The sequence below is a fragment of the Dendropsophus ebraccatus genome, chromosome 8 (assembly GCF_027789765.1).
Source record: "Dendropsophus ebraccatus isolate aDenEbr1 chromosome 8, aDenEbr1.pat, whole genome shotgun sequence".
NCBI lineage: Eukaryota > Metazoa > Chordata > Amphibia > Anura > Hylidae > Dendropsophus > Dendropsophus ebraccatus.
The window spans coordinates 3,836,365-3,860,467 of NC_091461.1; the positions used below are offsets into that span (position 1 = coordinate 3,836,365).

Here is a 24,103-nt window from a genome sequence, read left to right on the forward strand (position 1 = left end):
GGTTTAGTGGACTGTCATATAACTTACAATAAAGTACATGGACAGCTGGAGCTGTGTCTCTTACCAGTACCAGTCACGTGTTTCACCATCCAGTGACATTCCTGCCACGCAAACAATTGTTTAGTCTCTACTTTGGCCAACCCTAATTACAAAGGGCCAAAGTAAAGGAAGGTGGGTGAAATGAATCATTGCACAGTGTCTGCTGACGGCAATGGTTTGTATGTGGGGCAAAGCCGCTCTTTATAACACAGGGAGGAGAACCTATCCCTGTGACCCAATACTCACTGAATGACCTTTGCACTCTGATCCATTGCTTTAGATGTTGCGGAAGCTTGTGGGTCGGAAATTTGGAGACTCCTTCACTTACCTTCCTTGATGTGATGCTCCAGTTTTGATTGATATTTCTTCTACTCATAGTATTGGGTTTATACAAACATCTAATACCTATATGAAACAACACAGATACAAATTATTTATTTAGAAGACAAAAACAAGTCAAACATCAGCGGTGGTTCAGCGCCGTTCATGGGCTTCGGTCCCGGCCGCAGCGATGGATGGGCGACAATCCAAGGTCTGAATTACTAATCCTGGCCAGTTGTTGGATTCTACTGGAAATCCAGGGATTGGGTTAGTGGTGCTGCTCTGACCTGTTGCACATGATGTTTAGCATGGACCATTCCAAGACCTTAACAGCACACTGCACCCTCCCCTCCTGTGCCAGATATACCAGGCATCATCGCTGCAGGATTTCTCTACGTCATCTATACGTATAGATTTCCATCAGAACTACTTTGTGAAATGTAAGGACGATGCTAGCTCACTCACTTTATGTTGTGTACTAGTCACATGGAGGAAGTCAGTGTGCTCCATGTGGCTCCACAGCTGCATGGCAGCCACCCTGGATACAGACATTGAAGCGATATGGATGACACATTGGCAATCTCAGAATACTTGTATAATACTGCTCTTTTGCTTTTCATAAATATAAATACTGTAATAAAAGAGTTTGTAATGTGAGGCGGGTCACACTGGCCAAAAGTCCAAAAATTCAGTCACCTGCACTAGCCAAAAAACAACAGCCAAACATGCTGAGGAAAGGTTGTCAGTAAGAGTAACTGGCCATAACACTGATGCCCCGACCCCTGTCCTTCCTAGACTACAAATATCGTCTCGTGAGCCGCCTTGTGTTTGAGTAGATCAGATACCTCGGTAAAACAATCCCCACATTCCGCACATAGGAACGGCTTCACGTCTCCATGAGTTTTCTTGTGAAGGAGGAGATCGTGTTCATAGGCGAAGGATATGCCACAATCCAAACATGGGAAGGCTTTCTCCCCTGCGTGGATTCTCTGATGAGCCAAGAGCCGATCGTTTCTGGTAAAGGATTTCCCACACTGAAGACACGGGAACGGCCTCTCGCCATTGTGAGTTCTCTTGTGTGGGATTAAGTTGGATTTCTTGGCAAAGCATTTGCCACAATCAGAACAGGCGTATGGCTTCTCCCCAGTGTGAGTTCTCTGATGTTGGATCAGAACCGATTTTTGCCCAAAGCATTTTCCACATTCGAAACAAGTGAAGGGTTTCTCCCCCGTGTGGGTACGTTTATGTTTGGCCTGTACAGATTTACGTGCAAATAATTTAATACAGTCTGGACAGGAGAACGGCCTCTCGCCCAGGTCAGCTTGCTCGTGTGTCATGAGGCTCACATCTCGGGTAAAAAATTTTCCACAGTCGAAACATGAGAGCTGCTCTTCACGGCTGTGAATCTTCTCGTGCTCTTCCAGATCTGATTGGCTCCCATAAGTAAGTCCACATTGAGGACAGGCATACAGGCTTTCCATTCTGTGGCTGATAATATGTTGCTCAAGTTCAGATTTTTGGAAAAAACAGCTTTCACACTCCGGACATGAAAATGGCTGCTCCATGTGCGTCCTATGGTGATCGAGAAGAGTGGTTTCGTACTTGAAGCTTTTCCCACATTCAGAACATGAATATGGCTTTAGGCGGGAGTGTGTTTTCTGGTGTTCAATAAGTGACTCATTACGGGTGTAACATTTCCCGCATACAAGACAAACGTAAGGCTTCTCTCCAGTGTGAATTCTCTGATGGGCGAGAAGTCTGTCTTTTCTCGAAAACCGCTTCCCACAGTCCAGACATGGGAATGGTCTCTCTCCGTTGTGATATCGCTGATGGGCTAAAAGATTTGACCTTCGGGTGAAATATTTCCCGCACTCGGGACAATAATGAACTTTACTCCCGTTCCGCCTAGTTACAGAAGGTGATTTGGCAGGAGAAGCAGATGATCTGCCATAACTGGAGGCTTCAGAGGACAGATCAGTACTGTGAAGAGCGAAGGCGGCAGCTGACATGGCATTGTCTCCTATATAATCCTGTGTGACTATGTTACTTTGGCTCCCACAGTCCTGAGCCACAATAAATGGTCGCTCAGAGATATTCCAGCTTCTGCTTCCATCTGCAGAGAATCAGAAACATATAAAGTTATATCATATATGAGGAAAGCAAGATCACAACCACTGACCAACACTGAAAACACAGGGGCAGAACCTCTCGACAAAAACGGTGATTATAAGGGTTTGTAGTGACGCAGCGCAGTAGTGACTCACCTGGACTAACGTCTGTAATAATCTCCACCTCTGTAAAGTTCTGATCACCATCCACATCTGTCTCTTCTTCATCATTTATAATTTCAATGTGTTTCTCAGTAAGATCTTCATCCTGTCAGAAAAAGAAGGTTGGAGAGAAAACTCAACGCAGCTCCTCTACTGAGAACGTGCAAAGTCCCTGGTAAATACCTGATAATACTGCGGGACAATTTCCTCTGGACTATTCTGGGAATACAGGGGGCTGGGACATCTCTCTGGTGGATCACTCTCACTAGATCTCCTATTAGCCGGTGATGTGAGGGGCCGGTGGTCCTCCATCATGGCCTCCTGGTACAGATCCTTGTGTCCTTCTACATACTCCCACTCCTCCATGGAGAAATAGACGGCCACATCCTGACACCTTATAGGAACCTGACACACACAATGATCCAGTCATCATCCAGACCCATCATCCCTTGTGTTCCTGGATGATGTCCCAGCATTCCCAGCAGCATTGCTCACCTCTCCAGTCAGCAGCTCCATCATCTTGTGGGTGAGTTCTAGGATCTTCTGCTCATTGTTCCTCTCAGGTATCAGTGAGGGAGGTGGAGGCTCCGTGATGGGGCCCCGGGCCCTGCTCCATCCTGCTGTGGTATAATGGTAACTGCTGGGGGCCACACACTCTCCGGTTCTTTTCTTCACTACAGTGCAGTCCTGTGTACAGAAACAGTCATAACTTTACAGGAGCTGTCACTTATCCAGCCCTATCTCTGATTAACTGATAAAAACAGTGACACAATTCCCAGAATCCCCCATCCCTCCGCTCATGTCCTGTATTATTACTAGAGAGAAGAGGGAGGTCATGTGACCCATCCCCCAGAATCCCTCACCTCTCCGCTCATGTCCTGTATTATTACTAGAGAGAAGAGGGAGGTCATGTGACCCATCCCCCAGAATCCCTCACCTCTCCGCTCATGTCCTGTATTATTACTAGAGAGAAGAGGGAGGTCATGTGACCCATCCCCCAGAATCCCTCACCTCTCCGCTCATGTCCTGTATTATTACTAGAGATAGGAGGGAGGTCATGTGACCCATCCCCCAGAATCCCTCACCTCTCCGCTCATGTCCTGTATTATTACTAGAGAGAAGAGGGAGGTCATGTGACCCATCCCTCAGAATCCCTCACCCTTCCGCCCATGTCCTGTATTATTACTAGAGATAGGAGGGAGGTCATGTGACCCATCCCCCAGAATCCCTCACCTCTCCGGTCAGCAGGTAGATGATCTCCAGGGTGAGGCTCAGTAATTGTTCGGTCATGTGACTCTTTTCATCGTCTGTTGTGAGATCTTCTGTAGGATAATAAGATGTTATCCCCGACATGAAGGTTAAGCAGTCACGTGACTTCATCGTTCTATCTAGAAGACAAAATACATAAAATCTGTGTGATTACCGATGATGAATATAACATGGAGCCCATATATAATTCGTATCCATAGATTATCAACTAGGAGGAGAAGTGTCACAAGGTGGAGTCTACAGAACTGCGAGACGGAGCAAGAGCGGCCACACAGAGCCTGCAGACCTCCAAACAAAGATGGACACTTGTGGTTCAGTCTAGGAAAATTTTACAGACATTTCTATACTTTTTATTTCAAGGATGCGATCACACATCCAGGATCTGCTGCAGATTGATGCATTTAGGGTCCGTTTACACAGAAAGATTATCTGCCAAAGATTTGAAGCCAAAGCCAGAAAATGGCTATGAACAAAGATCAGGTCATAAAGGAAAGCCTGAGATTTTTCCTAATTTCAAATCCATTCTTGGCTTTGGCTTCAAATCTTTGGCAGATAATCTTTCTGTGTAAACGGACCCTAAATGCATCAATCTGCAGCAGATCCTGGATGTGTGATTATTACGGATCCCCAGCCAGGATTACAAGTCTGTCAGATAGGTGATACGGACACACAGCGGCTTCATCATTTTTTTGTGACATGGATCATGTTCCCGGGACGGATAGGTAACACCTACAGCTGTGTGTATGCGGCCATATGATCTGCATGTGATATGATGGGTGATGGGGCCATATGATCTGCAGGTGTGATATGATGGGTGATGGGGCCATATGATCTGCAGGTGTGATATGATGGGTGATGGGGCCATATGATCTGCAGGTGTGATATGATGGGTGATGGGGCCATATGATCTGCAGGTGTGATATGATGGGTGATGGGGCCATATGATCTGCAGGTGTGATATGATGGGTGATGGGGCCATATGATCTGCAGGTGTGATATGATGGGTGATGGGGGCCATATGATCTGCAGGTGTGATATGATGGGTGATGGGGCCATAATGTCACATGAATCATCTGAATATAACAATGTTTAGGTCAAGCCTGCAGCACATGGCGGAATAATCTGCAGCTCTGGGTCTACCCGACACTTATACAGCAACATAAAATGCTGATCTAATTCTTAGGTCAAAAAGAGGGACATGTAAAGGGACAAAGAGGGACGTGTAAGGGACAAAGAGGGACAGAGGGACGTGTAAGGGACAAAGAGGGACAGAGGGACGTGTAAGGGACAAAGAGGGACAGAGGGACGTGTAAGGGGCAAAGAGGGACGTGTAAGGGACAAAGAAGGACAGAGGGACGTGTAAGGGACAAAGAAGGACAGAGGGACGTGTAAGGGACAAAGAGGGACAGAGGGACGTGTAAGGGACAAAGAGGGACAGAGGGACGTGTAAGGGACAAAGAAGGACAGAGGGACGTGTAAGGGACAAAGAAGGACAGAGGGACGTGTAAGGGACAAAGAGGGACAGAGGGACGTGTAAGGGACAAAGAGGGACGTGTAAGGGACAAAGAGGGGCGTGTAAGGGGCAAAGAGGGACGTGTAAGGGGCAAAGAGGGACAGAGGGACGTGTAAGGGACAAAGAAGGACAGAGGGACGTGTAAGGGACAAAGAAGGACAGAGGGACGTGTAAGGGACAAAGAAGGACAGAGGGACGTGTAAGGGACAAAGAGGGACGTGTAAGGGACAAAGAGGGGCGTGTAAGGGGCAAAGAGGGACGTGTAAGGGGCAAAGAGGGACGTGTAAGGGACAAAGAGGGACGTGTAAGGGGCAAAGAGGGACGTGTAAGGGGCAAAGAGGGACAGAGGGACGTGTAAGGGACAAAGAAGGACAGAGGGACGTGTAAGGGACAAAGAGGGACAGAGGGACGTGTAAGGGACAAAGAGGGACGTGTAAGGGACAAAGAGGGGCGTGTAAGGGACAAAGAAGGACAGAGGGACATGAAAGGGACAAAGAGGGACATGTAAGGGACAAAGAAGGACAGAAGGACGTGTAAGAGACATGTAAGGGACAAAGGGACAAAGAGGGACGTGAAAGGGACAAAGAGGGACGTGTAAGGGACAAAGAGGGACGTGTAAGGGACAAAGAAGGACAGAGGGACGTGTAAGGGACAAAGAGGGACGTGTAAGAGACATGTAAGGGGGAAAGGGACAAAGAGGGACGTGAAAGAGACATGTAAGGGACAAAGAGGGACAGAGGGACGTGTAAGGGACAAAGAGGGACGTGTAAGGGACAAAGAGGGACGTGTAAGGGACAAAGAGGGACGTGTAAGGGACAAAGAGGGACGTGTAAGGGACAAAGAGGGACAGAGGGACGTGTAAGGGACAAAGAGGGACGTGTAAGGGACAAAGAAGGACAGAGGGACGTGTAAGGGACAAAGAGGGACGTGTAAGAGACATGTAAGGGGCAAAGGGACAAAGAGGGACGTGAAAGGGACAAAGAGGGACGTGTAAGGGACAAAGAGGGACGTGAGACATGTAAGGGACAAAGAGGGACAGAGGGACGTGTAAGGGACAAAGAGGGACGTGTAAGGGACAAAGAGGGACGTGTAAGGGACAAAGAGGGACGTGTAAGGGACAAAGAAGGACAGAGGGACGTGTAAGACATGTAAGGGACAAAGGGACAAAGAGGGACGTGTAAGGGACAAAGAGGGACGTGTAAGGGACAAAGAGGGACGTGTAAGGGACAAAGAGGGACGTGTAAGGGACAAAGAGGGACAGAGGGACGTGTAAGAGACATGTAAGGGACAAAGGGACAAAGAGGGACGTGTAAGGGACAAAGAGGGACGTGTAAGGGACAAAGAGGGACGTGTAAGGGACAAAGAGGGACGTGTAAGGGACAAAGAGGGACATGGGTCAGAAGTAGGGACTGTCTCTCCAGAAGAGGGACACTTGGGAGGTATGAGTCTGTAGTGCAAGCCGCAGTATACGGCTTTGTATATATAGGGCAGGTGTATGTATTATGCCCGGATATACTGTACATAGGAAACAATAATGGGAGCACTCCTCGGCCATGAGCGGCTGCTATCTGTGTCACTGAGTAACCGGAGGCGCTACGGTGTTGCTGCTCTTCCCGTGGACTGCACCATCTCTATCCTAAGGGGCGTACACTCATCCCATCTACATACTGGGAGATGTACGCTCATCCCACGTGGAGTGTACCACCATTATACAGAGGGGACAACGTTTATCTCTCGTGGACTGTACCACCATTATACTGAGGAGACAACGCTTATCTCACGTGGAATGTACCACTATTATACTGAGGAGACAACGCTTATCTCACGTGGACTGTACCACCATTATACTGAGGGGACAACGCTTATCTCTCGTGGACTGTACCACCAGTATACTGAGGGGACGACGCATATCCCACATGGACTGTACCACCATTATACTGAGGGGACAACGTTTATCTCTCGTGGACTGTACCACCATTATACTGAGGGGACGACGCTTATCCCACATGGACTGTACCACCATTATACTGAGGGGACGACGGTTATCTCACATGGACTGTACCACCATTATACTGAGGGGACAACGCTTATCTCTCGTGGACTGTACCACCATCATACTGAGGGGATGAGGCTTATCCCACATGGACTGTACCACCATTATACTGAAGGGACGACGCTTATCTCACGTGGACTGTACCACCATTATACTGAGGGGACGACGCTTATCTCTCGTGGACTGTACCACCATTATACTGAGGGGACGACGGTTATCTCACATGGACTGTACCACCATTATACTGAGGGGACAACGCTTATCTCACGTGGACTGTACCACCAGTATACTGAGGGGACGTCGGTTATCTCACATGGACTGTACCACCATTATACTGAGAAGACAACGCTTATCCCACATGGACTGTACCACCATTATACTGAGGGGACAACGCTTATCTCTCGTGGACTGTACCACCATTATACTGAGGGGACAACGTTTATCTCTCGTGGACTGTACCACCATTATACTGAGGGGACGACGGTTATCTCACATGGACTGTACCACCATTATACTGAGGGGACGACGCTTATCTCTCGTGGACTGTACCACCATCATACTGAGGGGATGAGGCTTATCCCACATGGACTGTACCACCATTATACTGAGGGGACGACGCTTATCTCACGTGGACTGTACCACCATTATACTGAGGGGACGACGCTTATCTCTCGTGGACTGTACCACCATTATACTGAGGAGACGACGCTTATCTCTCGTGGACTGTACCACCAGTATACTGACGGGACGATGCATATCCCACATGGACTGTACCACCATTATACTGAGGGGATGAGGCTTATCCCACATGGACTGTACCACCATTATACTGAGGGGATGAGGCTTATCTCATGTGGACTGTACCACCATTATACTGAGGGGATGAGGCTTATCCCACGTGGACTGTACCACCATTATACTGAGGAGACAACGCTTATCTCACATGGACTGTACCACCATTATACTGAGGGGACGACGCTTATCCCACGTGGACTGTATCACCATTATACTGAGGAGACGACGCTTATCCCACGTGGACTGTACCACCATTATACTGAGGGGACGACACTTATCCCACGTGGACTGTACCACCATCATACTGAGGGGACGACGCTTATCTCACGTGGACTGTACCACCATTATACTGAGGGGACGACGTTGATCCCACGTGGAGTGTACCACCATTATACTGAGGGGACGACGCTTATCTCACGTGGACTGTACCACCATTATACTGAGGGGACGACGTTGATCCCACGTGGACTGTACCACCATTATACTGAGGGGACGACGCTTATCTCACGTGGACTGTACCACCATTATACTGAGGGGACGACGTTGATCCCACGTGGAGTGTACCACCATTATACTGAGGGGACGACGCTTATCTCTCGTGGACTGTACCACCATTATACTGAGGGGATGAGGCTTATCCCACATGGACTGTACCACCATTATACTGAGGGGACGACGCTTATCTCACGTGGACTGTACCACCATTATACTGAGGGGACGACGCTTATCTCTCGTGGACTGTACCACCATTATACTGAGGGGACGACGCTTATCTCTCGTGGACTGTACCACCATTATACTGAGGGGACAACGCTTATCTCTCGTGGACTGTACCACCATTATACTGAGGGGACAACGCTTATCTCTCGTGGACTGTACCACCATTATACTGAGCGGACGACGCTTATCTCACATGGAGTGTACCACCATTATACTGAGGGGATGAGGCTTATCTCATGTGGACTGTACCACCATTATACTGAGGGGATGAGGCTTATCTCATGTGGACTGTACCACCATTATACTGAGGGGATGAGGCTTATCTCACATGGACTGTACCACCATTATACTGAGGGGATGAGGCTTATCTCATGTGGACTGTACCACCATTATACTGAGGAGACAACGCTTATCTCACATGGACTGTACCACCATTATACTGAGGGGACGACGCTTATCTCACATGGACTGTACCACCATTATACTGAGGGGACGACGCTTATCCCACGTGGACTGTACCACCATTATACTGAGGGGACGACGCTTATCCCACGTGGACTGTACCACCATCATACTGAGGGGACGACGGTTATCTCACGTGGACTGTACCACCATTATACTGAGGGGACGACGCTCATCCCACATGGACTGTACCACCATTATACTGAGGGGACGACGCTTATCTCACGTGGACTGTACCACCATTATACTGAGGGGACGACGCTCATCCCACATGGACTGTACCACCATTATACTGAGGGGAGTATGCAGATCCCATGCGGAATGTACCACCATTATGCTGTGGGCTGTATGCTCCCCCCAGTGGACTGTACCATCTCCAGCCCCGCACACACCACAGACACCTCACCTCTCTGTGCGGGGTGACACGTTCTCACCATAGTGCGGGGAGCTGTCACTCACAATCCCGTCCTGTCTATAGTACCGCATCCTGGACCGGAAGTTGTTACCGCTCACTTCCGGCCTATGCGTTCCAGCTGGCGTTTTGTTTTTCTAAGCCCCACCCCTTGCATATGATTGGATGACTAAGGGAATCTGACAGCTGGGGGCGTCAGTGCATGTCAACATTCAGTTTCCGGAAATTCTCCTTATAATTTCCGTTCTCTGGAACACATATCAAGAGACCGGAAATGGAAGGGATAACTTCCGGGTGAAAGGTGAGAAGGACGAAGCGCTGAGGAGTCATTACTGTTACTGGCAGATGTAAGTAATCTGTATATAGGAGATGGAGAGGAGTGTAGTGTCCTGTGTGTGTGTGTGTGTGTGTGTACAGGAGGAGAGGAGTGTAGTGTCCTGTGTGTGTGTGTGTGTGTACAGGAGGAGAGGAGTGTAGTGTCCTGTGTGTGTACAGGAGGAGAGGAGTGTAGTGTCCTGTGTGTGTGTACAGGAGGAGAGGAGTGTAGTGTCCTGTGTGTGTGTACAGGAGGAGAGGAGTGTAGTGTCCTGTGTGTGTGTACAGGAGGAGAGGAGTGTAGTGTCCTGTGTGTGTGTGTACAGGAGGAGAGGAGTGTAGTGTCCTGTGTGTGTGTACAGGAGGAGAGGAGTGTAGTGTCCTGTGTGTGTGTACAGGAGGAGAGGAGTGTAGTGTCCTGTGTGTGTGTACAGGAGGAGAGGAGTGTAGTGTCCTGTGTGTGTGTACAGGAGGAGAGGAGTGTATTGTCCTGTGTGTGTGTGTGTGTGTGTGTACAGGAGGAGAGGAGTGTAGTGTCCTGTGTGTGTGTGTACAGGAGGAGAGGAGTGTAGTGTCCTGTGTGTGTGTGTGTGTGTGTGTGTACAGGAGGAGAGGAGTGTAGTGTCCTGTGTGTGTGTGTGTGTGTGTGTACAGGAGGAGAGGAGTGTAGTGTCCTGTGTGTGTGTGTGTGTGTGTACAGGAGGAGAGGAGTGTAGTGTCCTGTGTGTGTGTACAGGAGGAGAGGAGTGTAGTGTCCTGTGTACAGGAGGAGAGGAGTGTAGTGTCCTGTGTGTGTGTACAGGAGGAGAGGAGTGTAGTGTCCTGTGTACAGGAGGAGAGGAGTGTAGTGTCCTGTGTACAGGAGGAGAGGAGTGTAGTGTCCTGTGTGTGTGTGTGTACAGGAGGAGAGGAGTGTAGTGTCCTGTGTGTGTACAGGAGGAGAGGAGTGTAGTGTCCTGTGTGTGTGTACAGGAGGAGAGGAGTGTAGTGTCCTGTGTGTGTGTACAGGAGGAGAGGAGTGTAGTGTCCTGTGTGTGTGTACAGGAGGAGAGGAGTGTAGTGTCCTGTGTGTGTGTGTACAGGAGGAGAGGAGTGTAGTGTCCTGTGTGTGTGTACAGGAGGAGAGGAGTGTAGTGTCCTGTGTGTGTGTACAGGAGGAGAGGAGTGTAGTGTCCTGTGTGTGTGTACAGGAGGAGAGGAGTGTAGTGTCCTGTGTGTGTGTGTACAGGAGGAGAGGAGTGTAGTGTCCTGTGTGTGTGTGTGTGTGTACAGGAGGAGAGGAGTGTAGTGTCCTGTGTGTGTGTGTGTGTGTGTACAGGAGGAGAGGAGTGTAGTGTCCTGTGTGTGTGTGTGTGTGTACAGGAGGAGAGGAGTGTAGTGTCCTGTGTGTGTGTGTGTGTGTACAGGAGGAGAGGAGTGTAGTGTCCTGTGTACAGGAGGAGAGGAGTGTAGTGTCCTGTGTACAGGAGGAGAGGAGTGTAGTGTCCTGTGTACAGGAGGAGAGGAGTGTAGTGTCCTGTGTACAGGAGGAGAGGAGTGTAGTGTCCTGTGTACAGGAGGAGAGGAGTGTAGTGTCCTGTGTACAGGAGGAGAGGAGTGTAGTGTCCTGTGTACAGGAGGAGAGGAGTGTAGTGTCCTGTGTACAGGAGGAGAGGAGTGTAGAGGACTATGGGGGGAGCTGAGTGAATATTTTATACTTCATTTTGTTTTTTCTTCAGGTGATAGTTTGTGAAGTTCAGGTCAGGATGAAGAAGTATGAAAAAAAGGAATCAGAGGAGATCCTGAGCCTCACCCTGGAGATCATCTACCTGCTGACCGGAGAGGTGAGGGATTCTGGGGGATGGGTCACATGATCAGATACATCTCAGGATATGTCATGGTTGGTGTCTGTGATGATTGATAGAAGGGTTATTGGTCTTCCTTTTCCCGTCTCCTGTTGCCGCACATGAGGTGTATAGGACACATTTTAAGATCTTACAGCCAAGTCCCTTCTATACTACTGAGTGACACATGCAGCAGTCGGGGCCTATAGCGCTAAGTGTTCATGGATGTTTGTCTTTGTGTTCACATTTGCAGCATTGTGTGGTTGTGAAGAAGATTTCCGGTGAAGTTGTGACCGTGGGCAGTTTATATAAGTCAGGAGGATGGAGCAGGGCCCGGGGCCCCATCACAGAGCCTCCACCTCCCTCACTGATACATGAGAGGAACAATGAGCAGAAGATCCTAGAACTCACCCACAAGATGATGGAGCTGCTGACTGGAGAGGTGAGCAATGCTGCTGGGAATGCTGGGACATCATCCAGGAACACAAGGGATGATGGGTCTGGATGATGACTGGATCATTGTGTGTGTCAGGTTCCTATAAGGTGTCAGGATGTGGCCGTCTATTTCTCCATGGAGGAGTGGGAGTATGTAGGAGGACACAAGGATCTGTACCAGGAGGCTATGATGGAGGACCACCGGCCCCTCACATCACCGGGTAAGAGGAGACTCTCATTGATGGTAAAGGAGAGAGCAGTATTGGGGTCCCCTAGACCCCCCATCATCTGCTCATCACATATACACAATGTATTCAGTCACTGTGTGTGTCTCCTACAGATGGATCCAGTAAGAGGAATCATCCAGAGAGATGTCCTGCTCCTCTGGATCCCCAGGACTGTCCGGGGGGAGATGACACTGTCCTGCAGGAGGAGCAGGTAGATGGAGGGGGAGATGACACTGTCCTGCAGGAGGAGCAGGTAGATGGAGGGGGAGATGACACTGTCCTGCAGGAGGAGCAGGTAGATGGAGGGGGGAGATGACACTGTCCTGCAGGAGGAGCAGGTAGATGGAGGAGGAGATGACACTGTCCTGCAGGAGGAGCAGGGAGATGGAGGGGGAGATGACACTGTCCTGCAGGAGGAGCAGGTAGATGGAGGGGGAGATGACACTGTCCTGCAGGAGGAGCAGGGAGATGGAGGGGGAGATGACACTGTCCTGCAGGAGGGGCAGGTAGATGGAGGGGGAGATGACACTGTCCTGCAGGAGGAGCAGGGAGATGGAGGGGGAGATGACACTGTCCTGCAGGAGGAGCAGGTAGATGGAGGGGGAGATGACACTGTCCTGCAGGAGGAGCAGGTAGATGGAGGAGGAGATGACACTGTCCTGCAGGAGGAGCAGGGAGATGGAGGGGGAGATGACACTGTCCTGCAGGAGGAGCAGGTAGATGGAGGGGGAGATGACGCTGTCCTGCAGGAGGAGCAGGTAGATGGAGGAGGGGGAGATGACACTGTCCTGCAGGAGGAGCAGGTAGATGGAGGAGGAGATGACACTGTCCTGCAGGAGGAGCAGGGAGATGGAGGGGGAGATGACACTGTCCTGCAGGAGGAGCAGGTAGATGGAGGGGGAGATGACACTGTCCTGCAGGAGGAGCAGGGAGATGGAGGGGGAGATGACACTGTCCTGCAGGAGGGGCAGGTAGATGGAGGGGGAGATGACACTGTCCTGCAGGAGGAGCAGGGAGATGGAGGGGGAGATGACACTGTCCTGCAGGAGGAGCAGGTAGATGGAGGGGGAGATGACACTGTCCTGCAGGAGGAGCAGGTAGATGGAGGGGGAGATGACACTGTCCTGCAGGAGGAGCAGGTAGATGGAGGGGGAGATGACGCTGTCCTGCAGGAGGGGCAGGTAGATGGAGGGGGAGATGACACTGTCCTGCAGGAGGAGCAGGTAGATGGAGGTTCATGGTGTCTATCATGTTTGTGCCGTCCTAGGTAATGATGCGCCTGCAAAATTAAAAAATGGCATCCTGGTGTTCCTGTGCCTGCACCGGTCCTATAGGCAGACCACATTCAGGTCATGTGGCGGTCAGAAGTTTTAGGACACCTCTGTTTTTTATTACTAGATTCTGATTGTTATAAAGTAATCTCCAAAAGCTGAGATCCCTGTAGGATTAGTCTGCATCCAATTACTAAGCATAGTTTGCTTTCTGTGCTGCAGAGCTGCGCTCCTTTACAAGACAAGTAAATGCTTAGAAAATGCCCCATTGCTTCTCGGCCTTTTGGCTAAGATCAAGTGTAGTATCCATTCTTAGCAGTTTAATATCTGATACGTCCCTGATCTGGGGACCACGTATTTAGAGCTTGCTCTGTGCTCCCCCTGCATTGACCTGGTATTGCAGTGCTTCCCGGTCCAGTGCACACACACAAAAAAAAAAATGTATGCCCCGGACCTGGTTACTAGCTGTGTATGTATGAGCCATTGAAATTGATTAGGATCCTTTTCACCTTTATTGTTGTTCTCTTAGGATGAGCGTCTCAATATCAAAGTAGAGGGCGAGATGTGTTGGACTGGTGATCAGCATCTTGGGGATGAGGAGATCACTTCGTTCATCATCACTGGTGAGGAAATATCCACATGGAGTAGACTGGGTGTGGGAATCTGAGTGTGATCTGTGTCCTATTGAAAGTAGTGCAGATGTGACCTTCAGGTCCCGACCACTTGGAGCGGGGGTCCTGAGCCTTCCATTCCTCCTCACTGTACGGCCCCCGTCCCAGCAGGAGGCCCCAGGCGATCGCATGTTTATCACCATTGCTGAGCATAAGTTATAAATGACTTTTATGAAAGAACCCCTTCTACAATGATCATAAAGAACTTTAGTCCTAGATCACAGGATTTCAGAGAGACACTGTGACGTCCTCATCTAGTTTTCCAATGGAATTGACGAAACCTAGACACACGTTCCTGGGCGGCTGGGAGTCACTTCGGATAGAAGTGAGTTCAAAGGGGAAATTATCAATGAAAATTCGTCATAATTTGAATTTGGAGCGATCCAACTCAATTATTATGATCGGGAAAAGTCACCTGTATACATACATCAAAATCATGGCTATAGGCCCATGGGAACCATGTGATAATAAATATAAAGCTAATGCAGTTGTGTTTGATCTCAAATGGTTGCTTGGGATCTGCCCGGAGGATGGATGGTTATGTCACACTTCAAGGAGGTCTCTATCCTGAAAACTGGTGATTGTTGTGGGTTTTATACATAAGAGGGTAAATCCATAAAAATTGGCGTATCCTCCATGGCCACATGGCTGTCCTCCTCTCGGTGCCGTAGCCGTCCTCCTCTCGATGACATCACTCGGCAGGATTTTGGAGGGAAAAATTGTGCCAATAATCCTAAAATAAGAAGGGGCCATTGTCTGTTTTTGGGGGATCCATACTTTGCTTGGAGGGTCTGCCCATATTTCACTGCTGTCCCCCACAGCCAGGTTATCACTTCTGGTCACCACTAAGCTGCTATTATTCTGTTCTTATCCCATTTATTTCTATCTGTTTGCATTGTGTGTGTATATTTTTTAATCTTTTTGTTTTTAGCTGACACTTATTGTTTGTATTTCTCTTTTATGTATTCAAAAATAAATAAGCTTTTCCTTGTGGTCTTACAGAACTTATACCCATGATGGGAAAGAGCGTTACCATTGTGTATAGTGAGATTGGTTTGGGTATTGGGTATACTGTGATATCTATGATAGGCCCCTATTACCGGATAAGTATAGGTGGTGGCTGTGTATAGTCATATGAGATATTGTGGTGCAGGGAACCTTTAGGAGTAATTTAGCATCATTCTAGAGGGGATTGTACATGAATTTGTGGTAGATTTACAAACTCAATGGTGTAACTGATCCCCGTTACCTGAGAGCATTGATCGTCACACCTCTTAGGACTTTTTCTATTTCATATTGGTATAAATATTCTGTCACATTCTCCTATATGTTATATGTGACTGCGATATGAATGCTGCTGATCTCGAGTATTTGTTATAGAGATGTTAACGTTTGTGTGTTTGTTGGATTTCCACAGATGGACCCACGAGCAGGAATCCTTCAGGGCATTGTCTCATTTTATCTCCAAAGGACGAAACGTCAGATCTTCATCTCTGTGACGTCTCCTCAGCGATTCCAAGTGCAGAGCGATTGTCAGATCCCCACGTTTACAAGCAATCGTCTACGGACAAGCACGCTGGTGATCAAAGCTTGAAGATCTTTCCGTGGTCTGAACGTGGAAAAGATTTTTCTGCAAATAATCCACTTCTGGACCATCAGAAACCCCACTTGGGGGAGAAGCCGTACATGTGCTCCAAGAACGGGAAGAAAGCTGACATTCTAAACAACCAACAAATGCACGTGGGTGTCAGTACCTTTAAGTGTTCAGAATGTGGAAAATGTTTTACCCAGAAGTCCCAACTTATCAAACACCACAGGAGTCACACAGGGGAGAAGGCGTTTCCCTGTTTGGAGTGTGGGAAATGCTTCACCCAGAAATCCCATCTGGTTAACCACCAGAGACTCCACACAGGGGACAACATTTTTCCATGCACTGACTGCGGCAAGCGCTTTACGTTAAGATCACAGCTTGAGAGTCACCGTCGGATCCACACTGGAGAGAAGCCATTTTCCTGCCTGGAATGCGGGAAATGTTTTAGTCAGAAGTCTGTGCTCAATAACCATCAAAGAAGCCACACGGGGGAAAAACCCTTTTCGTGTCCTGAATGTGGAAAGTGTTTTACCCGGAAATCAAGTCTATTTGAACATCAAAGGATTCACAAAGGGGAGAGGTCGTTCCCGTGTACTGTGTGCGGTAAATGCTTCCTTCATAAGTCCACTCTCTTCAATCATCAAAGGCGTCACATCGAGAAGAAGACATTTCCCTGTATGGAGTGTGGGAAATGCTTTACCCAGAAATCCCATCTGGTCAACCACCAGAGACTCCACACAGGGGTCAACATTTTTCCATGCTCTGACTGCGGCAAGCGCTTTACATTGAGATCACAGCTTGAGAGTCACCGTCGAATCCACACGGGAGAGAAGCCATTCTCCTGCTTGGAGTGCGGGAAATGTTTTAGTCAGAAGTCTGCGCTCAATAACCATCAGAGAAGTCACACAGGGGAAAAGCCCTTCGCGTGTCCTGAGTGTGGAAAGTGCTTTACCCGGAAATCAAATCTGTTTGAACATCAAAGGATTCACAAAGGGGAGAGGCCGTTCCTGTGTACTGTGTGCGGGAAATCCTTCCATCACAAGTCCACTCTTGTCAACCATCAGAGGAGTCACACCGGAAAGAAGCCCTTTACGTGTTCTCAGTGTGGCAAGTGTTTCACACGGAAATCCGGCCTCTCTGAACATCGAGCTGTTCACATGGGGGAAAAGGCCGCTGAGAGCTCGATCTTCATCAGTCAAGAAACTCATCTGAGCCAGAACCCATTCACACAGCTGTCAGAGCTCATGCTACACCCCGGAGTCCTCCGATGAGCAACGGGCAGTGGGATTATAGCGTTACTGGAAAGTCAGTCCTATGTTTGCACCCAATAGAGTGATTGTATTGGAGGAATGGAGAACAATGTTTGGTAGCTGCCATTATTGGAGATCTACGATCGATGGCTGATGATTGATCTTCGCTAGAAGTTTTCAGTTCTCTTTTCCACCCACAGTCACCTTCTGCAGCGAGATGTTACGTCCACATCCATACATTACCCCTGAAGGTTATAAGGGGAACAATGAGCAGGTTGGAGGAATCTAACCCACTGATGTGTTCCTATTGCACAGGGGAAGCCGAGGAGGAAGGTATGTCTCTTATAGTATGTCTCTTACCTTCCTCCTCTGCGCCATTCTTGTGCATGTAGTCATTTGCTCCATGGTCCGGTGAGATCATTAGGAGCACTGCCCGCCCCCATAGCACCGATCCACCCACAGCCTGCCTGCCACTATCTAACTATAATCAACAGAGGGGGAGGGTTATAACTAGGGGGTTGGCAGTGTACCTAACTGCACCGTGAAGAAAACCACTAACTGTACCGAGGAGGAAGGTAAGAGACATACTATAAGAGACATCCCTTCTTTCTCAGCATTTTCTGTGCAATAGGGACATATCAGCAGGTTAGATTTGTCTCACCTGCTGAGTTCCCCTTGAAGAAGACAAGATCCTGGACTTCACAAGTTTTGACTCACATTTGACTCGTAATGTGCCTCTAGCAGTTTTTTTTAACCATCTGTACGCACCCACAACCCCCCTCCAAACTAGAGGTACTGATGGTTGTCTGACATGAATTCCTTTCCCGTCACAGGGTTCAAATTGGTCCCGGTGCCACATTTGTAATCTGAAGGTGGAGGGGAAGACCCAAAAGGCATTGCAGGCCTAAGGCACAGACACTCTAGGCCCTGCCTCATTGACACCGCTCCTCCGGATTACAAATGTGTTTTTACCCCACAGAAGGCATGAGGACTTGATGTTAGCTGACCAATGGTACTTCTGGTTTCAGGGGGAGGGGAGGTTTGTGGCTGAGTACAAAATCACTTTAAGGAGGGGTCGTCTAAGTTTGCAAAAAATTTCTTTCCAGAAATGCAGCAATAACTTGAATGAGACTGACCTTTAACCTCAGACACAGCACATGGACGGGAGCAGTAGTGTTTTTAGAAAGAAAGTGACCGCAGACTACCCCTTTAATATTATCCTGGTTATAACATTACTGTTCTCCGGTCATTTGGACTTGTCGGGTTTACAATTGTTTCTAAACCAAAAGCTACTCTGTTACCAGACCTGGATGTCATTTTGGTTTTCCTGTATATTTTGTGTGTTTTTTTAGGCACCGAATATTTATCTTGTTTTTACGCTTTACTACAACATTGTAAGGAAGAAGATTCTTTACTATTGTCAGCATCAACAGGATAGAACGTTAGGTCGGAAAGGAAGAGACTCTGCAGCTTTCCATACCTGTTTAAAGGGGTTATCGAGAAAAAAAACATTGCTGCTTTCTTGCCTTTAAGTTGGGTGTGGAGTTTTCCAGCTCATTTCCATAGAAGTGAATAGAACTGAATTGTAATACCACACGCAGCCTGAGGACAGGGGGGAGGGTGCTGTGCTTTATGCAATCCTGGATAACTCCTTTTATAGCCACAATGATGTAGTGCGCTGCCCTGGCAATGGGACAATTTACCTAAAATTTCTGCCCTGCACATCCGGGTTACATATAAAATAAGAGTTCTCTGACTTCATCTGTGAAAGATGTTCTGTAATAATATATTTTCCTATTGTAATTTTGTTCATTTTCATTAACATTATGGAACTATATTAAGTAATTCTCTTAGGGTACGTTCACACTTACCGGATCCGCAGCAGATTTCATTTAAATAACTGAACACAGCATCAAATCTGCTGCGGATCCTGTAGGTATGAATGCACCCTTAAAGTGTCCATGTCATAACTTTCAGAGTCTAAATCAGCAGCGGATGTGATATAAAGAAAGTTTGTCATTTACATTCATTATTTTTTTTTCTAAGTATTAATGCTTCATTACAAAGCTATACTTAATGTACACAGCTCCAGTCTCCTGAAGGTAGTTATATAACAGCTATACTTACTGTATCCAGGTCCAGTCTCCTGAAGGCAGCTACATAACAGCTATACGTACTGTATCCAGGTCCAGTCTCCTGAAGGCAGCTATATAACAGCTATACTTACTGTATCAGGTCCAGTCTCCTGAAGGCTGCTATATACCACCTATACTTACTGTATCCAGGTCCAGTCTCCTGAAGGCTGCTATATACCACCTATACTTACTGTATCCAGGTCCAGTCTCCTAAAGGCAGCTATATAACTGATAAACGTACTGTATCCAGGTCCAGTCTCCTGAAGGCAGCTATATAACAGCTATACTTACTGTATCCAGGTCCAGTCTCCTGAAGGCAGCTATATAACAGCTATACTTACTGTATCCAGGTCCAGTCTACTGAAGGCAGCTATATAACAGCTATACTTACTGTATCCAGGTCCAGTCTCCTGAAGGCAGCTATATAACAGCTATACTTACTGTATCCAGGTCCAGTCTCCTGAAGGCAGCTATATAACAGCTATACTTACTGTATCCAGGTCCAGTCTACTGAAGGCAGCTATATAACAGCTATACTTACTGTATCCAGGTCCAGTCTCCTGAAGGCAGCTATATAACAGCTATACTTACTGTATCCAGGTCCAGTCTCCTGACTGCTATATACCAGCTATACTTACTGTATCCAGATCCAGTCTCCCGAAGGCTGCTATATAACAGCTATACTTACTGTATCCAGGCCAATCTCCTGAAGGCAGCTATATAACAGCTATACTTACTGTATCCAGGTCCAGTCTCCTGAAGGCAGCTATATAACAGCTATACTTACTGTATCCAGGTCCAGTCTCCTGAAGGCTGCTATATACAAGCTATACTTACTGTATCCAGGCCAATCTCCTGAAGGCAGCTATATAACAGCTATACTGACTGTATCCAGGTCCAGTCTCCTGAAGACTGCTATATAACAGCTATACTCACTGTATCCAGGTCCAGTCTCCTGAAGGCTGCTATATAACAGCTATACTTACTGTATCCAGGTCCAGTCTCCTGAAGACTGCTATATAACAGCTATACTGACTGTATCCAGGTCCAGTCTCCTGAAGGCAGCTATATAACAGCTATACTTACTGTATCCAGCTCCAGTCTCCTGAAGGCAGCTATATAACAGCTATACTTACTGTATCCAGGTCCAGTCTCCTGAAGGCAGCTATATAACAGCTATACTTACTATATCCAGGTCCAGTCTCCTGAAGGCAGCTATATAACAGCTATACTTACTGTATCCAGCTCCAGTCTCCTGAATACTACTATATAACAGCTATACTTACTGTATCCAGGTCCAGTCTCCTGAAGGCTGCTATATAACAGCTATACTTACTGTATCCAGGTCCAGTCTCCTGAATACTACTATATAACAGCTATACTTACTGTATCCAGGTCCAGTCTCCTGAATATTACTATATAACAGCTATACTTACTGTATCCAGGTCCAGTCTCCTGAATACTACTATATAACAGCTATACTTACTGTATCCAGCTCCAGTCTCCTGAATATTACTATATAACAGCTATACTTACTGTATCCAGCTCCAGTCTCCTGAATACTACTATATAAAATCTATACTTACTGTATCCAGCTCCAGTCTCCTGAATACTACTATATACCAGCTATACTTTTAGGTAAACAACAGTTGTTCATGGGAAAAGGGCCGTTGTTTGCACAAAGTGGGAACATAGCCTAAAGGTAAAAAAAAATAAAAATAAATAAAACAGGTAATTGTTGTAATTGTAGTAACTTGAGGTACACGGATAACATGTCAGTTCTGCTTCATGGTGAACCTTGGAAACAGCTCCCAAATAATATTTTCCTGGTTTTGCAGCATATTTTATAGAAAAATTAAGATTATCATTACAAAGTACAATTGGTTAAAAAAAAAAAAGCTGCTATGGGTCTGTAGGTGAAAAGATAAAAGCGCTGCTATCTCCTTAAGAATATGAGAAGGAAAAACGAAAATGGTCTGTGACATAAAGGGGCTAAAAAGTAGATTGATAGGATCTATATAACGTCTTACTGCGTCTGCCGCACTGGTAGTGATTGACATTTAGTACTGGGGAGACAGAGCAGCAGAAATCGGCATCAGAGAAGCGGGACTACTCCACAACCACATGAAGAATGTGGAGGGAACGTAGGGAAGAACCTTGCACTGTTTGGAATTCATGTATTTATTTTAACAAGGCTGCCCGGAGTTCCCCTTTAAACTATGGGAAGGATTTACTACACTGCCTTATACTTGAGATATTCGTGATGTCCAAAGCAACCAATCACAGCTCAACTTTCATTTTACCCGAGCCGTTTGAGATGAAGTTAAGGCTGTGATTATTTGCTATGGACAACTGTAAGGGCAGTCATCCATTCATTCCCCAGCGCTAGTCCATCAGGCTTTCGGGCCTACCAGCATGTGTCCTCTCTTCATGAAGTATAGATCCGGCCATTAGACTGGACACATGTGCACCCTTCCCAGATTAAAAGGCTAAATGCATTATGTCACCTATAGCTTAGGTATATAAGGAGGCTTCCTGCACATGTGCCCTGCCTGAGCATCAAAGTGCTTTGGTCCTCCTTAGGGATGTCACGATACCAAAATTTTGAGTTCGATACCGATACCAGCTTTCGGATTTCGATACTCAATACCAATTCGATACTAAATAAAAAGTTTGAGAAAAAAAACACGTAAAAATACAAATATAATTTCCCTTTTCCCTGACTACAGATATGTTCCCCCATGCACAACATTTTTATTTATGTGACTTCTTGATCACTTTGTTACATTTTATAGTTCGGACGATTCACATGTAATGGATACATGTATGTTCTTTTTTTTTTTTTTACTTTTTTTTTTTAAAAAAAGGGAAAAGGGGGGATTATTAGAACCTTTATTTTTTGTTTTATTTTAAAACACTTTTTTTTTACATTTTTTTATTCCCCTCTAACCTCAAGCATACCTCCCTGTGCACAACAACTCCCAGAATACCTTCTTGTGGGGAGTTGTAGTGCACAGGGAGGTATGCTAGGAGTTGTAGTGCATAAGAAGGTATGCTGGGATGTTTTGAAAGGCTGCTGCCGCGCAACTGCAACTCCCAGCATACCTCCTTGTGCACTACACCTCCCAGCATAACTCCTGGTGAACAACAACTTCCAGCATAATTCCTTGTGCTTTGCAACTCCCCACAAGAAGGTATGCTGGGAGTTGTAGTGCACAAGGAGGTATGCTGGGAGTTGTAGTGCACAAGGAGGTATGCTGGGAATTGCAGTTGTGCAGCTCCTGACACAACTCTGTGCAGCATACATTCTTGTGCACTACAACTCCCAGCATGCCTCCTCGTGCACAAAGAGGTATGCTGAGGGATGTAGTGCATAAGGAGGTATTCTGCTGGGAGTTGTAATGCATTAGCAGCCTCCTGGCACAACAACTCCCAGCATGCCTCCTTGTGAACAACAACTCCCCACAAGAAGGTATTCTGGGAGTTGTTGTTGCCACTGTATCGGTGCGGCCCCGCGGGAATGGAGGGGCGGCGACAGGATTGTGGACCCGAGGTTGGGAACTGGCTGGTGTAAGGGACCGCTGCCCGCAGCACCGGCGGGTCCCGTATTTGGAATGGTTGAATGACTGTCGCCCGCGGGATTGCGGGCCGCAGTCATTAGCAGTGAGGGGCCGATCCATATGCAGCAGACTCGTGCTGCATATGGAGCGGCTCTGCAGGGGTTAAATGCCGCTGTCGGTTATGACAGCGGCATCTACCCTTTAGGGCAGGGGTACTCAACAACTTTTAGTGAGGGTCCACTTACCGGGGGTCTATTGTCAGGTGACGGTCCGAGCTGACATCAGTAGGAAACGTGTTTTTGTTACTTTGTCACAAACGTTCAACTATTTATATACAGAATTGCTGCTTATTAGCGGGAAAATTGGCATTTTTTTCTCTCTCACCAGGCCTTTGATATTAGGTACAAAGGGGGTGACTGCCCTGGTAGTATATAGCCCCCCTGTTGCTCCCCCAGTAGTGTATAGCCCCCCCTGTGCGCTCTCCTTCAGTAGTATATAGCCCCCTGTTGCTCCCCCAGTAGTATATAGCCCCCCTGTGCACTCTCCCCCTGTAGAATATAGCCCCCTGTGAGCTCCCCCCAGTAGTATATAACCCCCCTGTGCTCTCCCCCTGTAGAATATAGCCCCCTGTGAGCTCCCCCAGTAGTATATAACCCCCCTGTGCTCTCCCCCTGTAGTATATAGCCCCCTGTGAGCTCCCCCCAGTAGTATATAGCCCCCTGTGCGCTGTCCCCCAGTAGTATATAGCCCCCCTGTGCTCTCCCCCTGTAGTATATAGCCCCCTGTGAGCTCCCCCCAGTAGTATATAGCCCCCCGTGAGCTCCCCCCAAGTAGTATATAGCCCCCCTGTGAGCTCCCCCCTGTAGTATATAGCCCCCTGTGAGCTCCCCCTGTAGTATATAGCCCCCCATGCGCTGTCCCCCTGTAGTATATAGCCCCCTGTGAGCTCCCCAGTAGTATATAGCGCCCCT

At 47.6% G+C, this 24,103-nt stretch overlaps 2 protein-coding genes and 1 pseudogene across 3 annotated transcripts in view; 2 read left to right on the forward strand and 1 right to left on the reverse strand.

Moving 5' to 3' along the window:
• Positions 1-449: 449 nt before the first annotated feature.
• Positions 450-10,056, reverse strand: LOC138798971 (zinc finger protein 497-like). Of its 2 annotated transcripts, none has more exons than XM_069979615.1 (6): positions 9,877-10,056; positions 3,864-4,018; positions 3,126-3,317; positions 2,814-3,035; positions 2,625-2,736; positions 450-2,473 (listed from the first exon to the last, which is right to left on the reverse strand). In XM_069979615.1, the coding sequence occupies exons 1-6, from the start codon at positions 9,926-9,928 to the stop codon at positions 1,152-1,154; spliced, it is 2,055 nt and encodes a 684-aa protein (XP_069835716.1). In that variant the 5' UTR covers positions 9,929-10,056; the 3' UTR covers positions 450-1,151. The 2 variants fall into 2 exon arrangements, with proteins under 2 accessions (XP_069835716.1, XP_069835717.1); XM_069979616.1 differs by having other exon boundaries at positions 9,849-9,947.
• LOC138799089 (zinc finger protein 585A-like) overlaps positions 9,936-24,103 on the forward strand; it is a 32,036-nt gene continuing 17,868 nt past the window's right edge. Inside the window, exons 1-8 of the mRNA XM_069979856.1 lie at positions 9,936-10,201; positions 11,888-11,992; positions 12,246-12,434; positions 12,525-12,648; positions 12,768-12,865; positions 14,455-14,548; positions 16,014-17,453; positions 17,638-17,711. Coding sequence (XP_069835957.1) covers positions 11,915-11,992; positions 12,246-12,434; positions 12,525-12,648; positions 12,768-12,865; positions 14,455-14,548; positions 16,014-17,453; positions 17,638-17,711 — 2,097 coding nt within the window. The 5' untranslated portion in view covers positions 9,936-10,201; positions 11,888-11,914. The remainder of the gene's footprint in view (positions 10,202-11,887; positions 11,993-12,245; positions 12,435-12,524; positions 12,649-12,767; positions 12,866-14,454; positions 14,549-16,013; positions 17,454-17,637; positions 17,712-24,103) is intronic.
• Positions 14,193-14,353, forward strand: LOC138800233 (U2 spliceosomal RNA; annotated as a pseudogene).

What these genes read in the sequence shown, in the direction of transcription:
- LOC138798971 (XM_069979615.1), bottom strand. Translation starts at nt 9,928, where the DNA reads ATGCGGTACTATAGACAGGACGGGATTGTGAGTGACAGCTCCCCGCAC. An exon ending in TCTACCTGCTGACCGGAGAG is followed by an intron (nt 3,318 to 3,863) that starts GTGAGGGATTCT and finishes TTCTGTACACAG; the next exon opens with GACTGCACTGTAGTGAAGAA. An exon ending in TGGAGCTGCTGACTGGAGAG is followed by an intron (nt 3,036 to 3,125) that starts GTGAGCAATGCT and finishes TGTGTGTGTCAG; the next exon opens with GTTCCTATAAGGTGTCAGGA.